At 42.9% G+C, this 21,297-nt stretch overlaps 1 protein-coding gene across 1 annotated transcript in view; it reads left to right on the top strand.

Annotated features, from left to right (window-relative positions):
• Positions 1-21,297, top strand: part of LOC138472665 (inhibitor of nuclear factor kappa-B kinase subunit alpha-like) — a 1,781,717-nt gene that overhangs the window by 1,699,352 nt on the left and 61,068 nt on the right. Inside the window, exon 19 of the mRNA XM_069610956.1 lies at positions 15,541-15,680. Coding sequence (XP_069467057.1) covers positions 15,541-15,680 — 140 coding nt within the window. The remainder of the gene's footprint in view (positions 1-15,540; positions 15,681-21,297) is intronic.

Genomic DNA, 21,297 nt, shown 5'->3' with positions numbered 1-21,297 from the left:
GCATCTCTACTTAAACTAAAAGTGGAAAAAGGTACTGTAGATTAAATGGTGTCACCAAGAGGGCATTTATATAAGCTCATTATTCAGACCTTGTTTATATGTATTTGGGCATTCCATCCAGAGCTGTGTGTATTCTTTTTCTAATATGCATATATTTGGTTAGACAGGTCAAAATCATAATCATGTAGCTATAAGATGTACTAAAGTTTTTCAGTGAGAATTACAAATCATCTATGATTTGTAATGAATCCTCATCTTTGTCGTGTATGGTTTCCCTTTTTCCTATGTGATTGGGCTTACAGAATTTACTTTTAGTATTAACTACTATGTGGATAAGTTGTAAATAAATACATTTGGAATAATTGTTAAAATCCCTTAACACATGAAAAGGTTTTCCAGTGACGTATGTGATGATTCCTATGGCGGCCTCACTGAAAACCTGCCTAAAGTCTACTCCCATTTGGCCTGGGGAAGGCAGCCGCTACCTGATCGTGACCCTGGGGGTCATTCCGCCACACTTACGGCAATCGGATTGTGGGGAAAAAAAAGACTCTACAAAAGAACATTGCTCGACTGAAGCGCTCTAATACAGATGGCATTTCGAGAGATATACATAAACTAAAACAGCAATACCACAACTGGTTGAAGCTGCATAAAAAATGTCTGATAAATCTCGACGCACAAGCAATGCTAACTAACATCCGAGCAAAAAATTTGGCAACTATATGGACAACGATCAACCAACTGGCGGCCCCGCAAGATGCGCTCCAAGCCGCAGCAATTTCGGCTAGTACCTGGCAAAATTACTTTTCAAACTGCAAGAAAGAAAAGAAGACCATATTCCTAAAGTTAACACGTCTGCAATAGTGTCTCATGATGCAAACTGTAATTCATTTCAACTCGATATAGACATTTCGACAATAGAAGATATCATTAAGAGATCGAAGAAGTCAAGAGCACCAGGGCCAGACAGGTTGTCCAAAATGGAAAAAAAAAAATCCTACACTCTGGGCGACGCTCCTTCATCAGCTATATAAAGGAGTTCTAAAATTTCCAAGACATAGTGTACCTATCTCTTAGAAATTGGCGGTAGTTGTCCCCATTTTTTAAAAAGGGCTTAAGAACTGACCCGGACAACTACCGGCCGTACACACGACTTGACATGGCAGGGAAAGTCTTTAAGACAATACTGTTGGAAGCTCTCTCGAGATGGAGAATTGCCACAAACCATTTTGACCCCTGGCAGGTGGGCTTTGTTAAGGGCATTGGTCCGGGACTCAACATCTTTATAATAAATCTGCTGAAAGCGAAAGTAATGAGAAATAAGGGTCACAGGTCACAACATCTACTTGGCCTTTATAGACTTTTCAAAAGCTTTTGATTTAATCAGAAGAACTTTGCTATGGTCAAAGTTGGAAAATTGGCAATGCCTGGAATTAATACTGAACATCATCAAAGATCTTCATGAGGAAAACGACAATCAAGATCAGAGTAGATCAACAGGGCCTCCTAACAGAGGCAATCCCGATTCACCTAGGACTCAAACAAGGCTGCCCTCTGGCGCCAGAACTTTTTAACCTGTTTCTTTCAGATATTGATGAACCTTTATCACAAACTCGTTCTTTTCCTCCGAAGATCGCTAACACACCTATTGGTAGACTCCTTTATGCTGATGATATTGTTGTTATTGATCAGACGCCGATAGGGTTATGTCAGCTTAATACCCTGCAAAACTACCTCGACTGCAGCAAGCTAACATTAAATCAGGCAAAATCGAGGATTATGGTCTTCAGTTCAGCGGAGTGGGTTGGAAAAAAACAAGCACACTCGTGGTTCTTAAAGGACTACGAATAAACGTGGTAAAGGAATTTACGTACTTGGGGGTATGTGTCAATACTAGCAGGAGCGAGGCAACTAGATCCGATTCTCTTCGAAAAAAAGCAAAGAACTTGGCTGCACTTGGAAAGGTGTTATTAAAAAGATACTGCAGTTACTCAGTAATTCCTTTAATCATATTTTATCGCTCAAAGGTGGTACCAATTTTGACATACAGAGCAGAAACCTCTTTCATGCTACCGGAAGATATATGGACTTGTCTAGAGGGCCTTTTTGGGAGACATGTATTATGCCTCCAAAACAGCATTACAATCACTATGCTTGGAAGAGAAATGGCATTAACGTCACTTAAAACTATTGCTTGCTGGAAGTCACTTTCCTTATATCGAAAATGCGTCGAAGAAATTCCGAATGGTGGCTTTGCAATGTTAAAGCGAGCATTCCAGGACCCTAGAGAGAAATCTCTACTGGGGTGGAAAGGTATCTGCCAAACCATGCTCTCGAACATCAACAAGACAGAGGAGTCACTAATCCTCGATCCTGGCAAGATAAAAAGAAAGTTATACCGCAATGACTGGATCGAGAAGCAGGAATCGATATTTGTTTACAAACATCAAGAGGAGTTTTGGTTTTGGCTTCGAAAATTGAACGGTCCATCAATGTACATTCAAATCTTTCCAAATCCATTTCGAAGAGTGCTATACATGCGTCTCCATTTTAACATGTTTCCGTCAAACCTGCACTTAAGTGAAAGAAAAGGAGTGACCATCAACCCTAGCTGCAGGCTTTGTCAAAAAGAAAATTAAATTTAATCAATTCAACATCTAATCTTGAGTTGCCCTGAACTGAGACCAGAAAGAGAGCTGAAGATGGGTGGCATATTTAGACAATATGCCACCAGATCCAGTAAGGAATGGTGGAAAATCTTAATTGAAGGTGAAAAAACGCACATTACCTTGGCACTGTCAACATTTCTGCTATTAATACTCGGAAGGTTGGAAATAGCTACCACAAAGATTTCTGGGCTGCTGTAATTGGTCATAATAAAAATCAACTGGACGTGATGTAGGGAGCTAGGCAATACCATGAGAATTATTTTTACTTTGCCTTATAACATAGTTGCTGTTAAATTCCTTGTTTTATGTCTAGATCTTCAGAAGGGCAGCTGTAGTAATGATTATTCTTTTAAAGTTGTTGTAGATTTTCTTTTTTCTTTTTTTCTTCCGTTCGTTTTCATAACTATTGGCGAAAGGTTTTCTAAATTGTAAACCATGTAATGCCAAAATCAAAAAATAGAAAAAATACATTTTTAATGAATCTTTATCTTTGTTGTGTATGGTTTCCCTTTTTCCTATGTGATTGGGCTTACAGAATTTATTTTTAGTATTAACTACTATGTGGATAAGTTGTAAATAAATACTTTCTGAATAATTGTTTAACTCCTTTAACACATGAAAAGGTTTTCCAGTGGCGTCTGTGATGATTCCTATGGAGTCCTCACTGAAAACCTGCCTAAAGTCTACTCCCATTTGGCATGGGGAAGGCAGCCGCTACCTGATCCTGTGCCTGGCGGTCACATGGGAGGTGATGGCTGTCGGGTGGATGTGGTGACTCCATTAGGTGGGATGCAATATTCTCACCTTCTCTTGCAGGAAGACCCTATAAATCCAGAGTTTCTGATGGCATTTAAATCTAATGAACATTTTCAATGGAGAAGAGAGGAGAGCTACAGAGCAAGCAGAGCAGGAAGCATGACCAACAGCAGAAGAGACAGACAGACGAGCTGTGCTGAGAGAGCGAGGCGCTTATGGGCGACTGCCTTGAGGCCTGCTTAACCAGAAGAGCAGCAGATTGGTGAAAGCAAAGCGGGAGAACAGCTGAAAGGCAGGTAGTCTTGTGGAACTTCCTCTGTTTCATCGGCAGAGATCTGAAAAGTCGATGCGGGAACCGAACAATGGTTTACATCACTAGGGAAGTCTTCCCCAAGGCAGAACTTCGCAGCAGCTGCATGTTACACCGGCGAGTTGGCCCAGAAGAGTGGGGGCTGGTGGGGCTCCAAGTGCGTGTCAGCAAACATACAAACAATTGAATAGTTATTTTGAATACGGACCAAGTAGATTGGAAAGGCAAAGATTGTACAAGTCTCCTTATATGAAATGGCAGTTTGGGGAAAATTAGAAAAAGCATTGCCACATGTCAAGAGGTATAAACCGTTCATGAGTGCAACTGTTATATACCTAGAAAGAAAGTGAACATTGTAGAAAGACTGGGTGGACAAAATGCATCAGATCAGGCAGTGAACCTTTTTTTGGAGAAAGATACATGGCAGGAGAGTATACTAGGGGATCTGCAAGGTCCAGAAGGGCAGAATTCCTGGCTAGGGAGTACACCAGGAAATCCATAAAGCCTATGAACGAGAGAGATGCAGTGAAAGATACCTGGCAGGAGAGTAAACCAGAAGATCTAAAGAGTCAATTGAAGAATGCCTGGCAGGGGCGTATAACAGGAAACCATTCTTGGAACAGTAGTCTGAAAGAGACATTTTGCCGTCCTATCATTTCTAAAGTAGTTATGAAAGAAAAATAAACTTTTCCATCATTTAAAGCTGAAGAGACTTCATTTGCTACCTTCCAAACAGTGTTGTGGAAAAGGACAACCCTATTTTTTCTAAGGAATCATTGTTTGGGAAAAGACACTTTGTGCTGGGAAAGAGACATTTCAGCTACTCTTAAAAATGTCGACTTTAAGACATTGTGGTTATCCTACTTGAAATATTCCATGGGAAGGGAACCCCTCCTGGATTCAAGAATTATGTGTTGAACTTTCATACTTGTTTTCTATACTCCTTTTTTTATTAAGTAAAATTCAGAAAATGTACCTTGCACCTTAGATTGCTTAAGTGTGAGGGACACAAGGACTGTTTTATATAATTTTGACAACAAGACACATACTGATTTTTAGTTCCTTTAGGATAGGGACAGAGAGGCCTTTATCCAATCTTTTAAGTCAATAAAATGTCTGAGGTAGAAAATATTTCAACTTTGTGTCCACCTCTCACTTCTGACCACTCACATATGGTGTCGAAAGTGGGATCGGATTCAGTTGATACAAACTGGGGATCCCACATGTGTATAACAGATACTAGCTCCACATGCAATACTTATGTCAAAGAGTGGAATAGCAGCACTCCTCCAGATAATGGATCCTAGCTCCAAGAAATTGAAATTGATTCTATTTCCTCTTCATCTATATCTGGGGAGAAATCTAAACATTTATTTTCTCCACAAGTGGAAGGGGATCTTTAAGAGAGGGCCACGAGGAGGCTTTCCCTTTCCCTTTCCATTCTAATGTAGAGTTATATTCCAATATCCAGTCAATCTATTCTACCTATGAGGAAAACTGTAGAGGGCAACATTTGCCATCTTTTCTGTCCTAAGGCCTGTTTGATACCTGAAAAAGCTAAAATTGTAGTTTCCTTGCAGTTGAGGGTAGACTTCCCAACTAGTGTATCACTTTGTTATTCCAATTAGAGGGAAAGTTAAAAATGTTACCCATTGTATCTTGAGGAGAAGAATTGAAGTTAATCTTTTTGAAACTTTCTCCAGTCCCTATTAAGTTTCCAAAGAAAGATACTGGGTCATGGCACTGATACATCGTCCGAAGAATACGAAGTGGAAAGAATAATGGACTCTAGATATAGGAAGGGGGAGGTTAAAATATCTGATCAGGTGGAAAGGGTATTCCCCCCCTGGAAGATTCTTGGGAACTGTTAACCAACATCAAAGCTCGCCGCATTATTGGCAAATTCCACAGTCTTCACCTAGGAAAGCCTGGTGTGTCAAAGTACAGCAGGGGGCATACTGTCATGAATACTCGGGGTTGGAAGTGCTGGGACCGATGGAGGGGCCACCATAGACTGTTCCTTCATGCCTGCTTCCGAACGTGACTGCCGGTCTGGTTTTTTTCCCATTCCGCGGCTCTTCTACTTATGCATCGGCCCCCGCGCAGAACTGACCCTCCGGTTGGTGGCACCCATCGAAAACAACAACGTGGTCCATTTTTCTCTCTCGGACTTCAGCCTCCTCTCCAGGAGCAAGTAGTCTCCCTGCCGACAAGTCTGCAAAATTATATTTTTTGTCGGTCACATGAGACTCGGGTGGGGAGGACGAATCTCGTCTCATCTGGAGGCGTGGCAGACCCTCACCAACGCCTACCCCACCCTTCAATCCTCCCTTCCAACAGATCGGAAAATCCTCCCTTGCGCTGAGGTTCAGAAGCTTCTAGATCTAAGGGCGGTGGAACCTGTTCCCCTCGGGGAGCAAGGGGAGGGCTTCTACTCTCGACTGTTCACGGTGCCCAAAGCCAACCAGGCTGGCCTGCCACCATCCTCGACCTTTCCCAGTTCAATCTTTCTCTTCCGCAAGAAAAATTCAAGATGATTACACCCTGCCAAATAAAGTCCTCTCTTCGGAAGGGCGACTGGCTAAGTGTTATGGACCTTCAGGACGCGTACATGCACATTCTGATACTGGAGCTGCATCGAAAGTACCTTTGGTTCTCCCTGGGACTGGAGCATTTACAGTTCTGAGTGCTTCCTTTTGATCTCAGCTCGGTGCCGCGTGTCTCTACGAAGATGTCGGTCATTGCAGCTTACCTTCAGCTACAGGGCGTTAATGAATATCCACATTTGGACGAATGGCTGCTACTCAGCCCTTGTCCACAGACGGCGTTGAATAATCTCCAGTCTCTCCTTCAGCTCTTGTTCCACCTCAGGCTTTCGGTGAACTGGCGGAAATCTTCCATGACGGTCTCCCAAGACCAGATCTTCCTGGGTTTTCGGTGGAACACGATCGACTCCAGGTGTATTTGACGCCTGACAGGATTGCGGATCTATTGGCCACATGTCAGCTCTTCATCCAGTCAGAACGCATGGTGGTTCCAGAGACTTCTGGGCCTCATGCTTTGTGCGTACTTGTTCTTCCTATTGCATGTCTCAAAATGAGGCGTACTCAGCTGGCTCTTCGGAGCTCTGGGTCTCAGGCTTCGGACTTGGATTCTAAGACAATCCCAGTTCCTTCCTGCATGATGGCGGACCTTCTATGGTGGTCCTCGACCAGCAATCCCACAGTGGGGGCTTCTTTTCAGGAGCCCTGCCTAAAAGTGACAATTACCACAGACTCCTCCCTCCTAGGGTGGACACCGCAAGACAGGCAGTTTCATATAAATTATTTGGAACTCCTGGCTGTTTTTCTGGCGCTCAAAGCTTTCCAGCCATCCATCACGAAACGGGTGGTCCGCGTCCACACGGACAACTCGGTATCCATATTTTACATCAACAAGCAGGGTGGTACCAGGTCACCACCCCTTGTGAACCTGGCCAGTCAAATGTGGGAATAGGCCATCCAGCATGGCATTTGGCTGCTGGCGGTGCCCATTTCGAAGCAACTCAATGTGACGGCAGACTCACTCAGCCAGCAGACAGTGGCCAGCTATGTGTGGGAACTGAACTTGGAAGTCCTCTCCAACATCTTTCTCCAATGGGGCACTCCAGAAGTGGACCTTTTTGCGACGGTCACAAACAGGAAACTTCCTCTCTATGCATCCAGGAACGGTCTCTGGCCTCTTCTCTAGGGGATGCTCTCGAGATCCTGTGGCACAACATGAAGGCATATGCCTTCCCGATTCTTCCTCTGATTCACCGGTCACTCTGCAAGCTCAGAAATGCTTCGAATTGCACTTTACTGTTCATAGCTCCTTGGTGGCAAGCCAGAATCTGGTTTTCCGAACTTCAGCATCTGTCGATTTGTCCTCCAATCAGACTGCTGCTGATTCCCAACCTGCTTCACCAGTGCGATCAGCAGCTGTGGCACCCCTCCCCACAATCATTCAGCTTGGCGGCCTGGTGCTTGAGTTCAAATCCCTAGCTCAGTTTAACCTATCTGAAGACAATATTTGCATTATCTAAGTGTCCAGGAAGCCTTCTTCGAGGTCTCAGTATAGGAGCAAGTGGCTCCGGTTTTGTCACTGGTGTCTAGCTAAACATTTAGACCCCAGACATGCTACGATTGATACTGTCCTTTCGTTCATTTCTCATTTGGCTGCTTCGGGCATCCATTTCCTGTCCTGTAGGACTTACTTGTCGGCTATTGCCGCCTACCTAGCCACTGATGCCTGTTCCCTTTCTTTTACGAATCCAGTCATTAAAAGGCATTTCGCAGGTTTATTACATCTTTTTCCACCTCTACGCAATCCTCATCCAAAGTGGGATTTAATTGTGGTTTTGACCGCCTTATGCCATACACCATACACCATTTGAGCCTATGGCCACGACGGATCTGAAGTACCTTTCTTGGAAGGTTGCCTTTTTGATTACAGTGACTTCAGCAAGGTGTGTAAGCGAGCTTCAAGCCTTGTCTGTAGAACATCCGTTCCTTACCTTTCATAAGGATAAGGTTGTGCTCCGTACTCATCCTTCTTTGCTTCCTAAAGTAGTGACAGATTTTCATTTGAATCAATCTTTATCATTACCTGTCTTTTTCCCGAACCCGACCTCAGATGCTGAGAGAGTATTACACAATCTAGATGTCAGATGAAATCTGAAGTTCTATCTGGACGGAACAACTGAACTCGGGCTTGTCCCAACTCTGTTACGTTTGGAGACCCGAAAGGGAAACCCGCTTCAAAAGTTACTATCTCCCGATGGATTGCCTCCTGTATCTGAGGCTTATACCATTCAGGAAAAAGTAAATAATGGGGTAGACCTGCACTCAAAAACCCTGATCCTTCAGGTAGAGTATATAACAATCATAGGAAACGGATCAGTGGAATGGGATGACGCTGGTTAGATTCAATACATATCAAATTTTATTCAGAAACTCATCGCATGACAAATCATCTTGCTGTCATAAAAATTCATAAAAGATCATAAATCAATTCATACCTTCATACGTATCCACATACAAAAACACATTCAAACATACATGAATAAAACACCCTAGTGTAATTATAACATCAATTCATATTATTCTGAATATTTTCGGTTAACATCTCCTATAGTGACCCAGTCCATAGTATCAGGTGTCATTATGTAGCTGGTATCAAATTTCACCAGGTATCCCTCACAGAGACAACGTCGACACGTGTTTCGGTCAGAGACCTTCTTCAGGACGTCAGGCAACAAGCAAATACTCCGCCCTGTTCTCCACGTATATGGGCCAGTAATACATCTAAAATAAATAATAAAAAACCAAACTGTCATCCCTATTTCTTGAAAAAGGTGACAGACAATGTCACAATATACTTCAATCAAATGAGCACATATGTCCTACTCATCCCCAAGTTCCAACTTGCGGGACAGTGAGTCAGGACAGCGGAAATGAATCCTCCACTGGTGTCAATATCTATGTTGAGCCTGTGGAACCAAGAGAAACAGCTCTCAATATCTATCGCAGAGCAGGTCACATAATGTACCTGCCTACAACATTACAACACATACAGTAGTAAAAAATACCAAGAGAAACAACACTTACAAACACAACGTTGCTGGTAGAAACTCCTCTCATACAATGCGACCCAGGAAATACCTAGGGTCCACGTAAAATACGCAGGGTAATTTTAGCTATGTCTTAATCACAGGATCCTCCGCAACACTGCAAAAAGGAACACACAATGGCAGTGTATCAGTGGAAGAACGCTCACTGCAAATCATGTCATGATAAAAAATGACACATCCACTATTGCCCCATACAATAGGGGTGAACCTGCTATACACTACCATTAGCCACATGCTGGAAAAATTTCGGTGTTATAAACTAGCCAACCCAAAGCATGTTAAAAACCAACAAAATGCACCAGGGCTCAATACACAGTATATATTACTCAACCCGGCACCGCCCGCATGATATATAAGAAACACCTGCTGTATTCATGCGAGGACTCTGCTACAATTACTCTTAAACCTATGCGGTAGAATTCTTAAAACCAAACATAACGTGACAAGCACCTCGTATCTATTCGCCATCAATATATTCTGCTTACATCAATTCACAACGTCCCGCTCGCTCGTACACGCCTTACCTTAACGGACTGCACAGCTCTGTGTGTTATGGGGACTCCTTTCTTCGCGCGGCACCCGACTTCAACAAAGTGACAACATCAATACGCACTAAACACTGTCAAAGGACTAACACTTATAAAATGCGTCCAATACTAAAAACTAAAAACGGACTGGAAAACTAAAAACTGACAGTCCATACCAGCTAAACACACCAAACACTAAAAAAGGACTGTAAACGGGCAACCAAGCCAGCTAGGCATAGTTGGAACACATGGTAAGAGCACATCCGTAGTGGTAACTAGCGGGTCCTACAACCATTGGAAAAATAGCCCAAAAGGCCTTCCTTTAAAAGCTAATGTACCGACTAGGAGTCAATTACAACATATGTCCACACAAATGCAATATGTACCTGTGAGCTTTCATTTTCCATATGTCCCAGTTCCTCCAATCAGGGTGTGTAATGCATTAAGTATATATATTTTTTTGCCCTCTCACCTTGGACGCGACAAATCCAGAAGAGATATTTGGCCCCCTTCGGTTTGTGTTTTTGTGTGCACATTTTTGGGCTATTTTTCCAATGGTTATAGGACCCGCTAGTTACCACTACGGATGTGCTCTTACCATGTGTTCCAACTATGCCTAGCTGGCTTGGTTGCCCATTTTTAGTCAGTGTTTACAGTCCATTTTTAGTGTTTGGTGTGTTTAGCTGGTATGGACTGTCTGTTTTTAGTTTTCCAGTCCATTTTTAGTTTTTAGTATTAGACGTATGTTATAAGTGTTAGTCCTTTGGCAGTGTTTAGTGCGCATTGATGTTGTCACTTTGTTGAAGTCGGGTGCCGCGCGAAGAAAGGAGTCCCCATAACACACGGAGCTGTGCAGCCCGTTAAGGTGAGGCGTGTACGAGCGAGCGGGACGTTGTGAATTGATGTAAGCAGAATATATTGATGGCGAATAGATACGAGGTGCTTGTCACGTTATGTTTGGTTTTAAGAATTCTACCGCATAGGTTTAAGAGTAATTGTAGCAGAGTCCTCGCATGAATACAGCAGGTGTTTCTTATATATCATGCGGGCGGTGCCGCATTGAGTAATATATATAGTATATTGAGCCCTGGTGCATTTCGTTAGTTTTTAACACGCTTTGGGTTGGCTAGTTTAGAACACCGACATTTTTCCAGCATGTGGCTAATGGTAGTGTATAGCGGGTTCACCCCTATTGTATGGGGCAATAGTGGATGTGTCCTTTTTTAGCATGACATGATTTGCAGTGAGCGTTCTTCCACTGATACTGCCATTGTGCGTTCCTTTTTGCAGTGTTGCGGAGGATCCTTTGATTAAGACACAGCTAAAATTACCCTGCATATTTTTACGTGGACCCTAGGTATTTCCTGGGTCGCATTGTATGAGAGGAGTTTCTACCAGCAACGTTGTGTTTGTAAGTGTTGTTTCTCTTGGTATTTTTTACTACTGTATGTGTTGTAATGTTGTAGGCAGGTACATCATGTGACCTGCTCTGCGATAGATACTGAGAGCTGTTTCTGTTGGTTCCACAGGCTCAACATAGATATTGACGCCAGTTGAGGATTCATTTCCGCTGTCCTGACTCACCGTCCCGCAAGTTGGAACTTGGGGGTGAGTAGGGCATATGTGCTCATTTAATTGAAGCATATTGTGACATTGTCTGTCACCTTTTTCAAGAAATAGGGATGACAGTTTGGTTTTTTTATTATTTATTTTAGATTTATTACTGGCCCATATACGTGGAGAACAGGGCAGAGTATTTGCTTGTTGCCCGACGTCCTGAAGAAGGTCTCTGACCGAAACACGTGTCGACGTTGTCTCTGTGAGGGATACCTGGTGAAATTTGATACCAGCTACATAATGACACCTGATACTATGGACTGGGTCACTATAGGAGATGTTAACCGAAAATATTCGGAATAATATGAATTGATGTTATAATTACACTAGGGGGTTTTATTTATGTATGTTTGAATGTGTTTTTGAATGTGGATAAGTATGAAGGTATGAATTGATTTATGATCTTTTATGAAATTTTATGACAGCAAGATGATTTGTCATGCGATGAGTTTCTGAATAAAATTTGATATGTATTGAATCTAACCAGCGTCATCCCATTCCACTGATCCATTTCCTATGATTGTTTTATACCATTCAGGGCCTTCAACCTCTGGAGGGCATTCATGTCCATCTTTTACGTGGCAAAGCGGCTGCTTTTGCCTTCCAAAAGTATGTTCCCTGGGAGACCATTGCCAAGGCGGCTACGTGGGCCTCCACATCAGCTTTTTTTAAGCATTACTGCTTGGACCTGAGCTCCAGGGCCAATGCTCAGTTCGGTCAGGCTGTCCTTAAAAACCTTTTTCAGTAATGAGTTTCCATCTACCCGTATTCCTGTGAGGAGTGCTTTGGAATCTCCCACAAGTATGGAGGAAAGGGGACGGTATGTAGGAGTATAACAAAGTTACTCACCGTAGTGACTACCTTACTCCTAGTCCATAGGCCCCTTTCCTCCATACGCCCGCTCGCCTTCCCCTCTAATAGGTATCCTCTATTATTGCTTAATTGGTCACAGACCTGGGGATAGAAAAGGACTGAAGGGCGATGCGTGGGGCGGAGCTCAAGAGGGCAGGGTTATGGCAGTGTGCGGTACCCTGCGTAAAAAGAGAAGGACAAACATTTTCAATTTTTGATGCTCTTCGAAAAAAAGTTCTCCGGTCCCATCCCAAAGGACAGAATGTCCTACCACTATGGAGCAAAGTGGACTAGGCACTAGGAGTAAGGTAGTCACTACGGTGAGTAACTTTGTATTCATGCGTGCACCGGGTTTCACGAAAACTTGCCGGTTGCCGTGTTATGGTTTGCTTGTTCCCGCTGCTCTCAGCGTTGGGGTCTTCCTCACTGCCCCTCTAACACCTGGACTTCCATTCACACAACCAGGGGAAAGAGCACTTCAGAGGACACAGCTAGCAGGCTGCAATCTGTCTTCTCCTGCTCTCCAGGTTCTCTATGTACTTCCATCCATTCATACTGCTGTTTCTGGTCCCGCCTTTTATACTCTGCTGGGCAGTTAAAAGGCTGCAGGTGTTCAAGATAATAGTTGGGTGCTATACCCTGCCTGTCCTCATTAGTGGAACAAGGCCATTGAGGTCTGCCATAGGTAATCGTCATAGTTCTTGGTTGCATCCTTTTCGTTCCAGTACTTTGGTAGCTTAGTATGGAAAGGGAATTATGGGAGTTGGAGTGTGCCATAGGGACTGTAGGCAAGTCGTGTAGTTTACTGTCAGGGAAGGAGGGGTAGATATGTTGTTGTAGAGAATTATGTACTGTGTTTAATTCTCTTGTATGTCTCCTCTTTCTCTCTGTCCATGTTGAAAATGGGGAGTGGAAAATTGAACAGGAATGGTAGTGTTCTATAAAGGCTGAGGGAGAGTACGGTGATGGATACCTGTAAAAAGGGGGATACCCCGTCTCAACCTCGGGTATCCCCTTCCCACTCCCCAAGGATCCCCTGCTCAGGTGATCCTCCCCCGCTTGTCCGCCCCCAGGGTCAGGATCCACGTGCGGTGGCCGTTATCCTGGCCACCTGAGCAAAAAATCCAGAGGGAGAGAATGTGAGGATGCCCTCAGGTTTCTCAGTCTGTGGACCTGATGCAAGCTGTTCGGTTCCATGTAATAATGTCCCTGCAAAAATGGCACCTGGCAAATGTCGTTTTTTGCAGGGACATTATTACATTGAACAGGCAGGGGATACCCCTGCAATCCCCAAAATCTTTTTTTTTTCTTTCCAAGCGGAGCAGGGACACCCTCGCAACTACTGCTCCCCTTGACCCCATATATATGGTGGAGATGAACGAAAATGATGTATATAAAATACTGAATCAACAATTCTTTTCAATTTTAGCCACCACTAAAAAAATCATATAACCATTATATTAAATACGGACTCATTAGTTATGAAACATACATTTTTTCCCCGAGCGTTTCGTGTATTTTCTGCTTACACTACCTCCGTTTACATATTTCTGATTCCACCTTATTCATGTAGTATCTGTTTATGCTGCCATCTACTGACAATTTATATTCTTGCACCTTCAATTACAATTGCAAGTTTAAATCAGTTTTAATTAAAAGTTTTATTCAATACAAATAATTGTAAGTACATCAACTTGCTTGTATACTTAATTGAATTATTTGAAATAGGCTACTCCTTTTTTTCCGATCTTGGTTTTAAAAACAATATATTCGTATATGTAAAAGCTTCGGTGCTCTTCTCCATCTCCTAAACTCCTTCTCTCACACACAACAGTCTGCAACCTTTCTTTTCTCTACTTCCTGGTTCGTGTCATTTCAACATTTCCCTGAATTCGATCTTGCATGATTTTATGTTCTGAGTGTATTACTGCTTTTTAGTTACGGCTTACGAACGATAAGCATTTACACCTTTTTCCATGCTAAAACTAATATTTCCTTTGTTTATATAAGTGTACTCCATCTATTTTGCATATATTCGATTTTCAACAGTACGCAAATTTGTAATGCAGACTCTTGGTCTTGATATTTTGGTATCCGACTTTTAAACGTACATCCATATATGATCACCATATAGTTCGTCACAACCTGTATGGTGACAATACATATGGGGATAATATTAACTGATAATAGCTGTTCTGGGTCTGTGGACCCACCGCAAGCAGTTCTGGGTCCATGGATGTGGTAAGGCATAGCTCTCAACTCACACGCTTTTGGTGGGTGTCACCCGCCTTGTAAACAGCTGACTCACCCGCCAAGCCTTCTGCACGCCCATTTGTTTCAATGTGCTCTCACCCGGCAAAAACAAACTCTGGTGTTTTCACCCGCCATTGCGACACAAATGGTTGTGAGCTACGGGTCAGGGACATTTTGTGGTCAATGGACACATACATGCCAACCCTCCCGATTTAGGCGGGAGTCTCCCGATTTTATTAGCAAAAACATTGCTGTTTTTTACCACCTCCCTCCTAAAATAAATCGATCCCCAATGCATTCTAATGGGGAAATTCCGCTCTCCCAATTGCTCGGAGTGACTCTCCCTCCCAGCAGCTGCAAAATGCTGGCATGTATGTGGAGATGACACAGGCACTTCAGTTGTGGGAGCAATGGAGACGACAAGTGGTAGTGCTTTGGGCAAAGGAGGTAATATGGGTGCGTTTGGGAAAGTGTGAGTGCCTTTAGGCAATTCTGAATGCAGTCGCATGGTATGATGGGAAGTGACATTTGTTCAGTTCTGGGGCAATTGTAGATGCTAGCTTGACCATGTGCCTAACTTCAGCAAAACAAGCATGGCATTGGTGAAGCAGACATCACCATTTTCTGGGCTAGTGTAGATGGCAGCATGAAAATGGGTTTTACAGGGGAAATGCTGTCATAGCATTTTTAGACTGGCATCACAATTTTCTGTAGGGAAGGTGTATGCATTGCCACTTTAATTCTAGATGGCCTACAGAATCAGTTTTTAATTTTCTTAAAAGATGAGTGATCACAAGGGTTGTCTGCCATGTATTGCTTTTTTGATTGTGTTGTCTTCCACTTCCTCTTGTTTTTTTTTTTACATGACATAATCTTTTGTATTGTACTCTATCCTATTCTCAGACACAAAGCTCAGCTCGATCCCTTGTAACCTCAAGCATTGAAGTACCGGTCACGCCTCAGATTCCAGCCTGGTCCCCACAAACTGCACCTGAAAGTATTCCACATCCCTTGTCTTCGATGACTGACACTAAAGAAAATGGGTAAGCATGAGTAAGGACAGTGAGCCGGGTTAGGACTATCAATGGGATCATTCTTGCTCTAATCACCCTACAAAGTCTGTAATGCAGCGAAGTATATCTAAGTTTGATTAACCTTTCCAGGATTCAAGGGTCTTCATTTAACAGAAGTTGAAGGGTTTAGGACTCCTCAAATAGGGGGACTCAGCAGAAAAAAATGAAGTAAGCTTCTTTTTAGAACCATTCCCTTCCTCTCTGTCCTAGATGCCACCTTCCTGGTGGGAAACAGTAACTTCTAAATTCTGAGGTTTATGTACTCTAAACTACTTTCTTGGCAGTAGTTTTAGAAGTCTTGGCTTTCATCAATGCCACAATGTTCAATGCTGTCTTTAGTAGATGACAACAGCACTATCCTTTGGGTTATTCGAAGAGGGTGTGGGGGCTGTCAGACTCTGGGAGATCCTTTGCAGGGTTGCGGGGGTCCTGGAGTTGTATGACTTTTCCACTCCACCTCCCAACCACGCTAAGAGTTTCCTTGGTTAAATGGGTCTAGAATAGCTTTCTTTTGTCTATCTCGCAGGTGAGCATCCCTTCTAGGATACTTGCTTTTTTTCTCTTTGGTAAACTTTAGCCCCTACTACTCAGTCTTTCTCCTTAACACTCTATTCTTTCCTCTGCCCTCCCCCCCAACTCTCACATTTACCTTGGTCATCTCCTCCTATGCTCTCTAGTAGCAGTCTCTTTCAAAGTGTGTCTTTCACCTTTATCGCCTCCTCTGTCTTGGTCTCCTTCCCTCCAAATTTCCTCCTTTCCATCACTTTCTTTTTCGCCGCTCCACCATGCACTACCCTGCTCCTCTTTCCTCTAACTCCCCATCGTTTTTGGAAAACAATTTATCAAGGAATGTTCACGCAATGGCAAATGGAGCATCCACTTATGAATGGACCAGTTACATTGCTAGCTCTATTGGAGCCCTCTCGCCTGAATCTCCCCCCTATTTGCGCAGCTCCGACTCCTGGTCTTTCTCGATCAATTCCAGAGCTTGAATTAAACATCAAGAATAACACCACTTGTAATGCCTTATTAAAGATTAATCCTATCCTGTGGGCTAGGGCCCTCTGTGTACTTTTCACTGAAATCAGCCACACTGGCTTGCTCCCTACATCACGGCCTGATGGTGTTATCGTCCATATACACAAGAAAGATAATTGAAAAAATCCTGGTAATTATAGATGCCACTGCTATAATTTTTGCTACAACCCTTTTACTTGAATTAACCATCTGGATTGATCAAAATACATATGAAACCCACAAAGGCCTACAAGCTCAACTCAATGCCGATTATGCTAAGGAGTATAATTTAATCATTACCAGCTAAAATACTAACACCATGATCTTTTGCTGTGGGAGGAAGAAACATCAGGTTCCTGTTACTTGAATGGAGACCGGCATGTGTAACACACTACAACTATTTGGGGGTTATCATAGACTGAGCTGGTTTGACCAAATAAATAAAATGAATTTCAAAGCATGACATATACTTAGTAAGTTCTCTACTCGGCATGCAGGGTACTCTTTCCTACTTGGTCTCGACATTGACCTATGGTATCGAGGCTTGGAGTGTTAAGGCTTAGAAAGTCATGAGCAAAATGAAAGGGTACTGTTTAAAAACCTTGCTAAACCTTCCCTTATGACTTCCTCTCAAATGTATCTACTGTGAAATGGATATCGGCTCAATTCTTTCAACTGCCCTAATTTTCCACATGAGTTATTACTGGAAACTGATTAACTCTAGTAACAAAGTTCTTTCACTGGCTCTGGTAGATGAGGCTAATAATATTCACAGCTATCACAAATCATCTACTTGTAGTAAGATCCTGAATGAGGGCTTGATGTGGTGTACTAGACTGAACGTTAACCCTCTGCTTACTGTATTTAAAAGGCAATTAAGTAGGTCTTTGTTTGCACTTCATAGAGTCAAAATGGATTGATCTTGCACTATCATCTAAGTGCATCAAGGCTAGATAAGGGGCTTGGGTCACCAAGGAGTTCTCTAGTGCATTTGTTATGAAGGAATGCCACATAGGGAAATTTACTCTGGTGGAGACTCTTGACAATATAGGTGCCCAACTTGGCCTGGAAAAAAGGGACAGATGTTGCAGATTGTGTAAGGGATCTTACATTAAAGCGGCTTGGCAATTAGCTTGTTATTACTTTAGATTTACCACATACATGGTGTGAGCTATTGGGGTGTTGGCTGGTTGTGATCCATTGTATCCTAGTGCTGAGGAACTACGGGATCACTGTATGATGGGAAATGATATCCCATTAATTTATCATTAAACTACACTCTGGTTAAAAATTGACTGCTTACTATGAGAGACTAAAGTGAAACTCTGTTAGGGCTGATTGTACAAAATAAATGGTTGGGCTTGCAGTTGCATTTATTGTTTTAATATTGGTGGGATTGTTTTATGTTCATTGTACTGTTTATGTACTTGATTTTCTTATACTGTGTATAAAGCCTATTGTGGGCTCTATTATACTAAATTAAAAAAAAATCATAAACAATCTAGCACTTAACATGACATCCTAGCTTTGGTCACCTGGTTGAAAATGCGTGGTATACTAGAACACAAGCAGTGTATGCATCCATTATTGATTTCAGCGCTGCTTTCAACACAGAGCTTAGAGATAATTTATGGTGTAAACTTGTTGATGAGAAGATCCCCTCCCCCCAGGTTCTCTGACCATGATTATACATCTACATATTAATAACTGGGTTAGGGTCAGATTGGACTGCATGGGAAGAGTCACTCAACGGATCCCTACCTACACTGGAGTCAAGCAGGGTTGCATATTGGTTCCAGCACTCTTTAATCTTTATTTGCATAACTACAAGAAGTACTTAATTGCAACAATTTTCATCCCCCTAAATTTGACACCCACTCCATTTCTTTGCTACATTACGCAGATGATCTGCTCCTATTGCACTATACTCCTAAAGGATTTAAGACACAGTTAAACACCTTGAGCACATATTTGGAGCATAATGGCCTTAAAATGAATAGTCGAACAAGTATCCTAATACAAATATTTGGGAATTGTCATAGATAAACTAAGTGGTCTGCACAAGTGGATGCTGTGCACACAAAAACAATTTAGCAAATTGGAGCACTTAATAATTTTTCTGGTAAACATGGAGGTGTGAACAAGGGGCTGCTGTTCCTCACTTACCCGCCGCTGGTACAGGGGTCGGGCCTCGACAGGTCTGGAGCAGCAGCACCGCTGCAGTGTCGAGAGGGACCAGCAACCGAGCGGGGGCACCCTCTTGTGACATGCCTCTGCCACAGCGTCCTTCTCTCCTGCCTGACATGGTTCACAGCTCCCATGTCTCCCACTCTGTGTCCCTTTCAGTGTTCTTTTCTGTGTTGCACTACTCGCCATGCAGCTAGGCTTTTTATACCTATAGGAATTGTTAAATGACCCCGGATGTGGGTCAATTAGGGCAAATGCCTGACTTTGATGAAGCCTATTAGCTGTACATGTCTGGCTATTCCTCAGGTAAAAGTCCTTAGCCCTCTTCTTCGTTGCAGTACCAAAGTGGTGTTTGGGGAGGCTTGAATAAAAGGAAGTGTGCATAACTCTGTGCTGTTATCTTCTCGTCTTGGTACTTGACTGATGTGTGTCTGCATTAACAATAAAAGGTGAATAGGTGTTTATCTCACCCAAATGAGGATGTGTCCTCCTAGTTTGTCTCTTCCTTGTCCCAGTGTTTGGGTGGTATTTTTGGGGTACGTTTTGAAGGGAAGAAAAGGGAAGGGACTGCCAGCCTACAAAGGTTTGAGGGATAGAAGGTTCGGTTTGGAAAGGGAATGGGGGATACCATGTCTCACCTAAGGACGTCCTCTCCCCACTTCCCATGTTCCCTCCACCAAGGGGATCCTCCCTCGCATATCCACCCCCAGGGTCAGGATCCAAAAGTGATGGCCTTTCCCAGACCATCTGAGGAGGATCCAGGGGGAAAAGAAGTGAGGATGCCTTTGGGTTCCTCATAACACCCATTGTTGTGTGTGGTTGTTTAATTAAGTGCCAAGAACGAGTATGCTTGTTCTTTTTGCATAGACCTGCATAATAGCTTGGCAGTTAAGGGGTTAATACATTTGATGGCTTTCTTTTTCTGTTCTCTTCTTTTTCTGCTTACTTTCATTTTCCTTCTCTTGGTCGGTCTTTGTCTGCGGTTCTTTCTTTACTATAGAAAGCACTTTGTATTGATCACATTCGTTACTCCATGTATTACTTAGCAATATGATGTATATTGTATGTAAGTGTGATTTAAAAAAAAATGCTTTGAATTTAAATAAAAATATAAAAAAACTTTAGGTGCCAACAGCAAAGCTGTTGAGCCTTCTGTTATGTTCAACATTCTTTTCATCTTACTAGTGTGGAAAACCTCACATCATTGGACTCAATGATAAAATCACAGCTATCATTGACTCCTATGGGCACAGGGATCCCGTTTTTGAGGAGGTCAATGTACCAGATAGGGAGATGATGTAGGAGCTGCTGTATTCTCTGGATATTGTGACTCAGACAGAGGGGCGAAGTGCTGATTGCTATAAACTTGTATTATGGGTTGGAGAAAAGCCTGTTTTTACCTAACTCTAGGAGGGGTTTACTTGACTCGACAAAACTAACTACGGTATGTGTCAAGATATCAAAAGTAAAAGGTCTTCCGTCCTATGTCCAAATCCCCAACGCTGACCCTCACACGCTAAACCTATCATAATGTGCAAACGGGCTTAATGTTCTCTAGCTGCCACTTGCAGCTGTAGTTCACAAGTTAAACTCGAAGTTCCAAAAGGGGTGTCAAAGAAATAAACAACCAAAAGTTCCAGCGTCATAGGAGGAGTTTTCCCTTGCCCCAGGTTTCTCCGTTCTTTCACAGTTCAGAGACTCATAAGGGCAAAGAAGGTGTTCGCCTCCTCTCAGCCGTTCCTCCACTTTCAAATATAGGTTAAGGATTTTGTATCAAGCAATTATCCTTTCTTCGCCTTACAATGTCTTCCTTCCATGGGACTTGTTTCCCTACCCCTTGTTTTCACACATTCATAAGGTTTCTTTACTTTCTTCTCTGGCGTGCTTTCCGCACATTTCAGGTGCGAGTCTCCTGGTTCATGAACAAAAAAAGGCTTGGTGTACTCTCCTGTTAGGACTTCGTTAAAACTTGACTATTTGTATTTTGGGTGTGGGTCCCCGAATTGCATTCGAATTGCCTGATATACTCTCCTTCCAGGACTTTGTTAATGTTGTACCACTCTCATATGTTCATACTCTTTTTTCCATTTGGGTATTGGGCCTTTGCCTGCCTTTCATTCACTACTTCATGTGCTTGCCAGGTTCCCCCAGCTCCCCTGCTCGGGTTATCCCAGACTTTCCAATTACCTTCATTTGGCATGCGGTGTACGCCTTGAAGCACCCTGGTGCCCCAATCTCCCTGTGTGGGCTCACTGGTGTCTCCTTGCTGCTTTGGTGTTCTCTGTGGTCTGTGCATTGCCGAGTGGTAAGATTCGTATTCTGGCCAGTGGCGCGTAGGTTCCCTGGTCCTCGCACCGCAACTACTCTCCCAGTAAGAGTGTCT

This window comes from Ambystoma mexicanum, chromosome 8 (genome assembly GCF_040938575.1).
Source record: "Ambystoma mexicanum isolate Mex_15411 chromosome 8, UKY_AmexF1_1, whole genome shotgun sequence".
NCBI lineage: Eukaryota > Metazoa > Chordata > Amphibia > Caudata > Ambystomatidae > Ambystoma > Ambystoma mexicanum.
The sequence above is the reverse complement of the archived record's forward strand: the minus strand, read 5'-3'. Positions and strand labels throughout refer to the sequence as shown.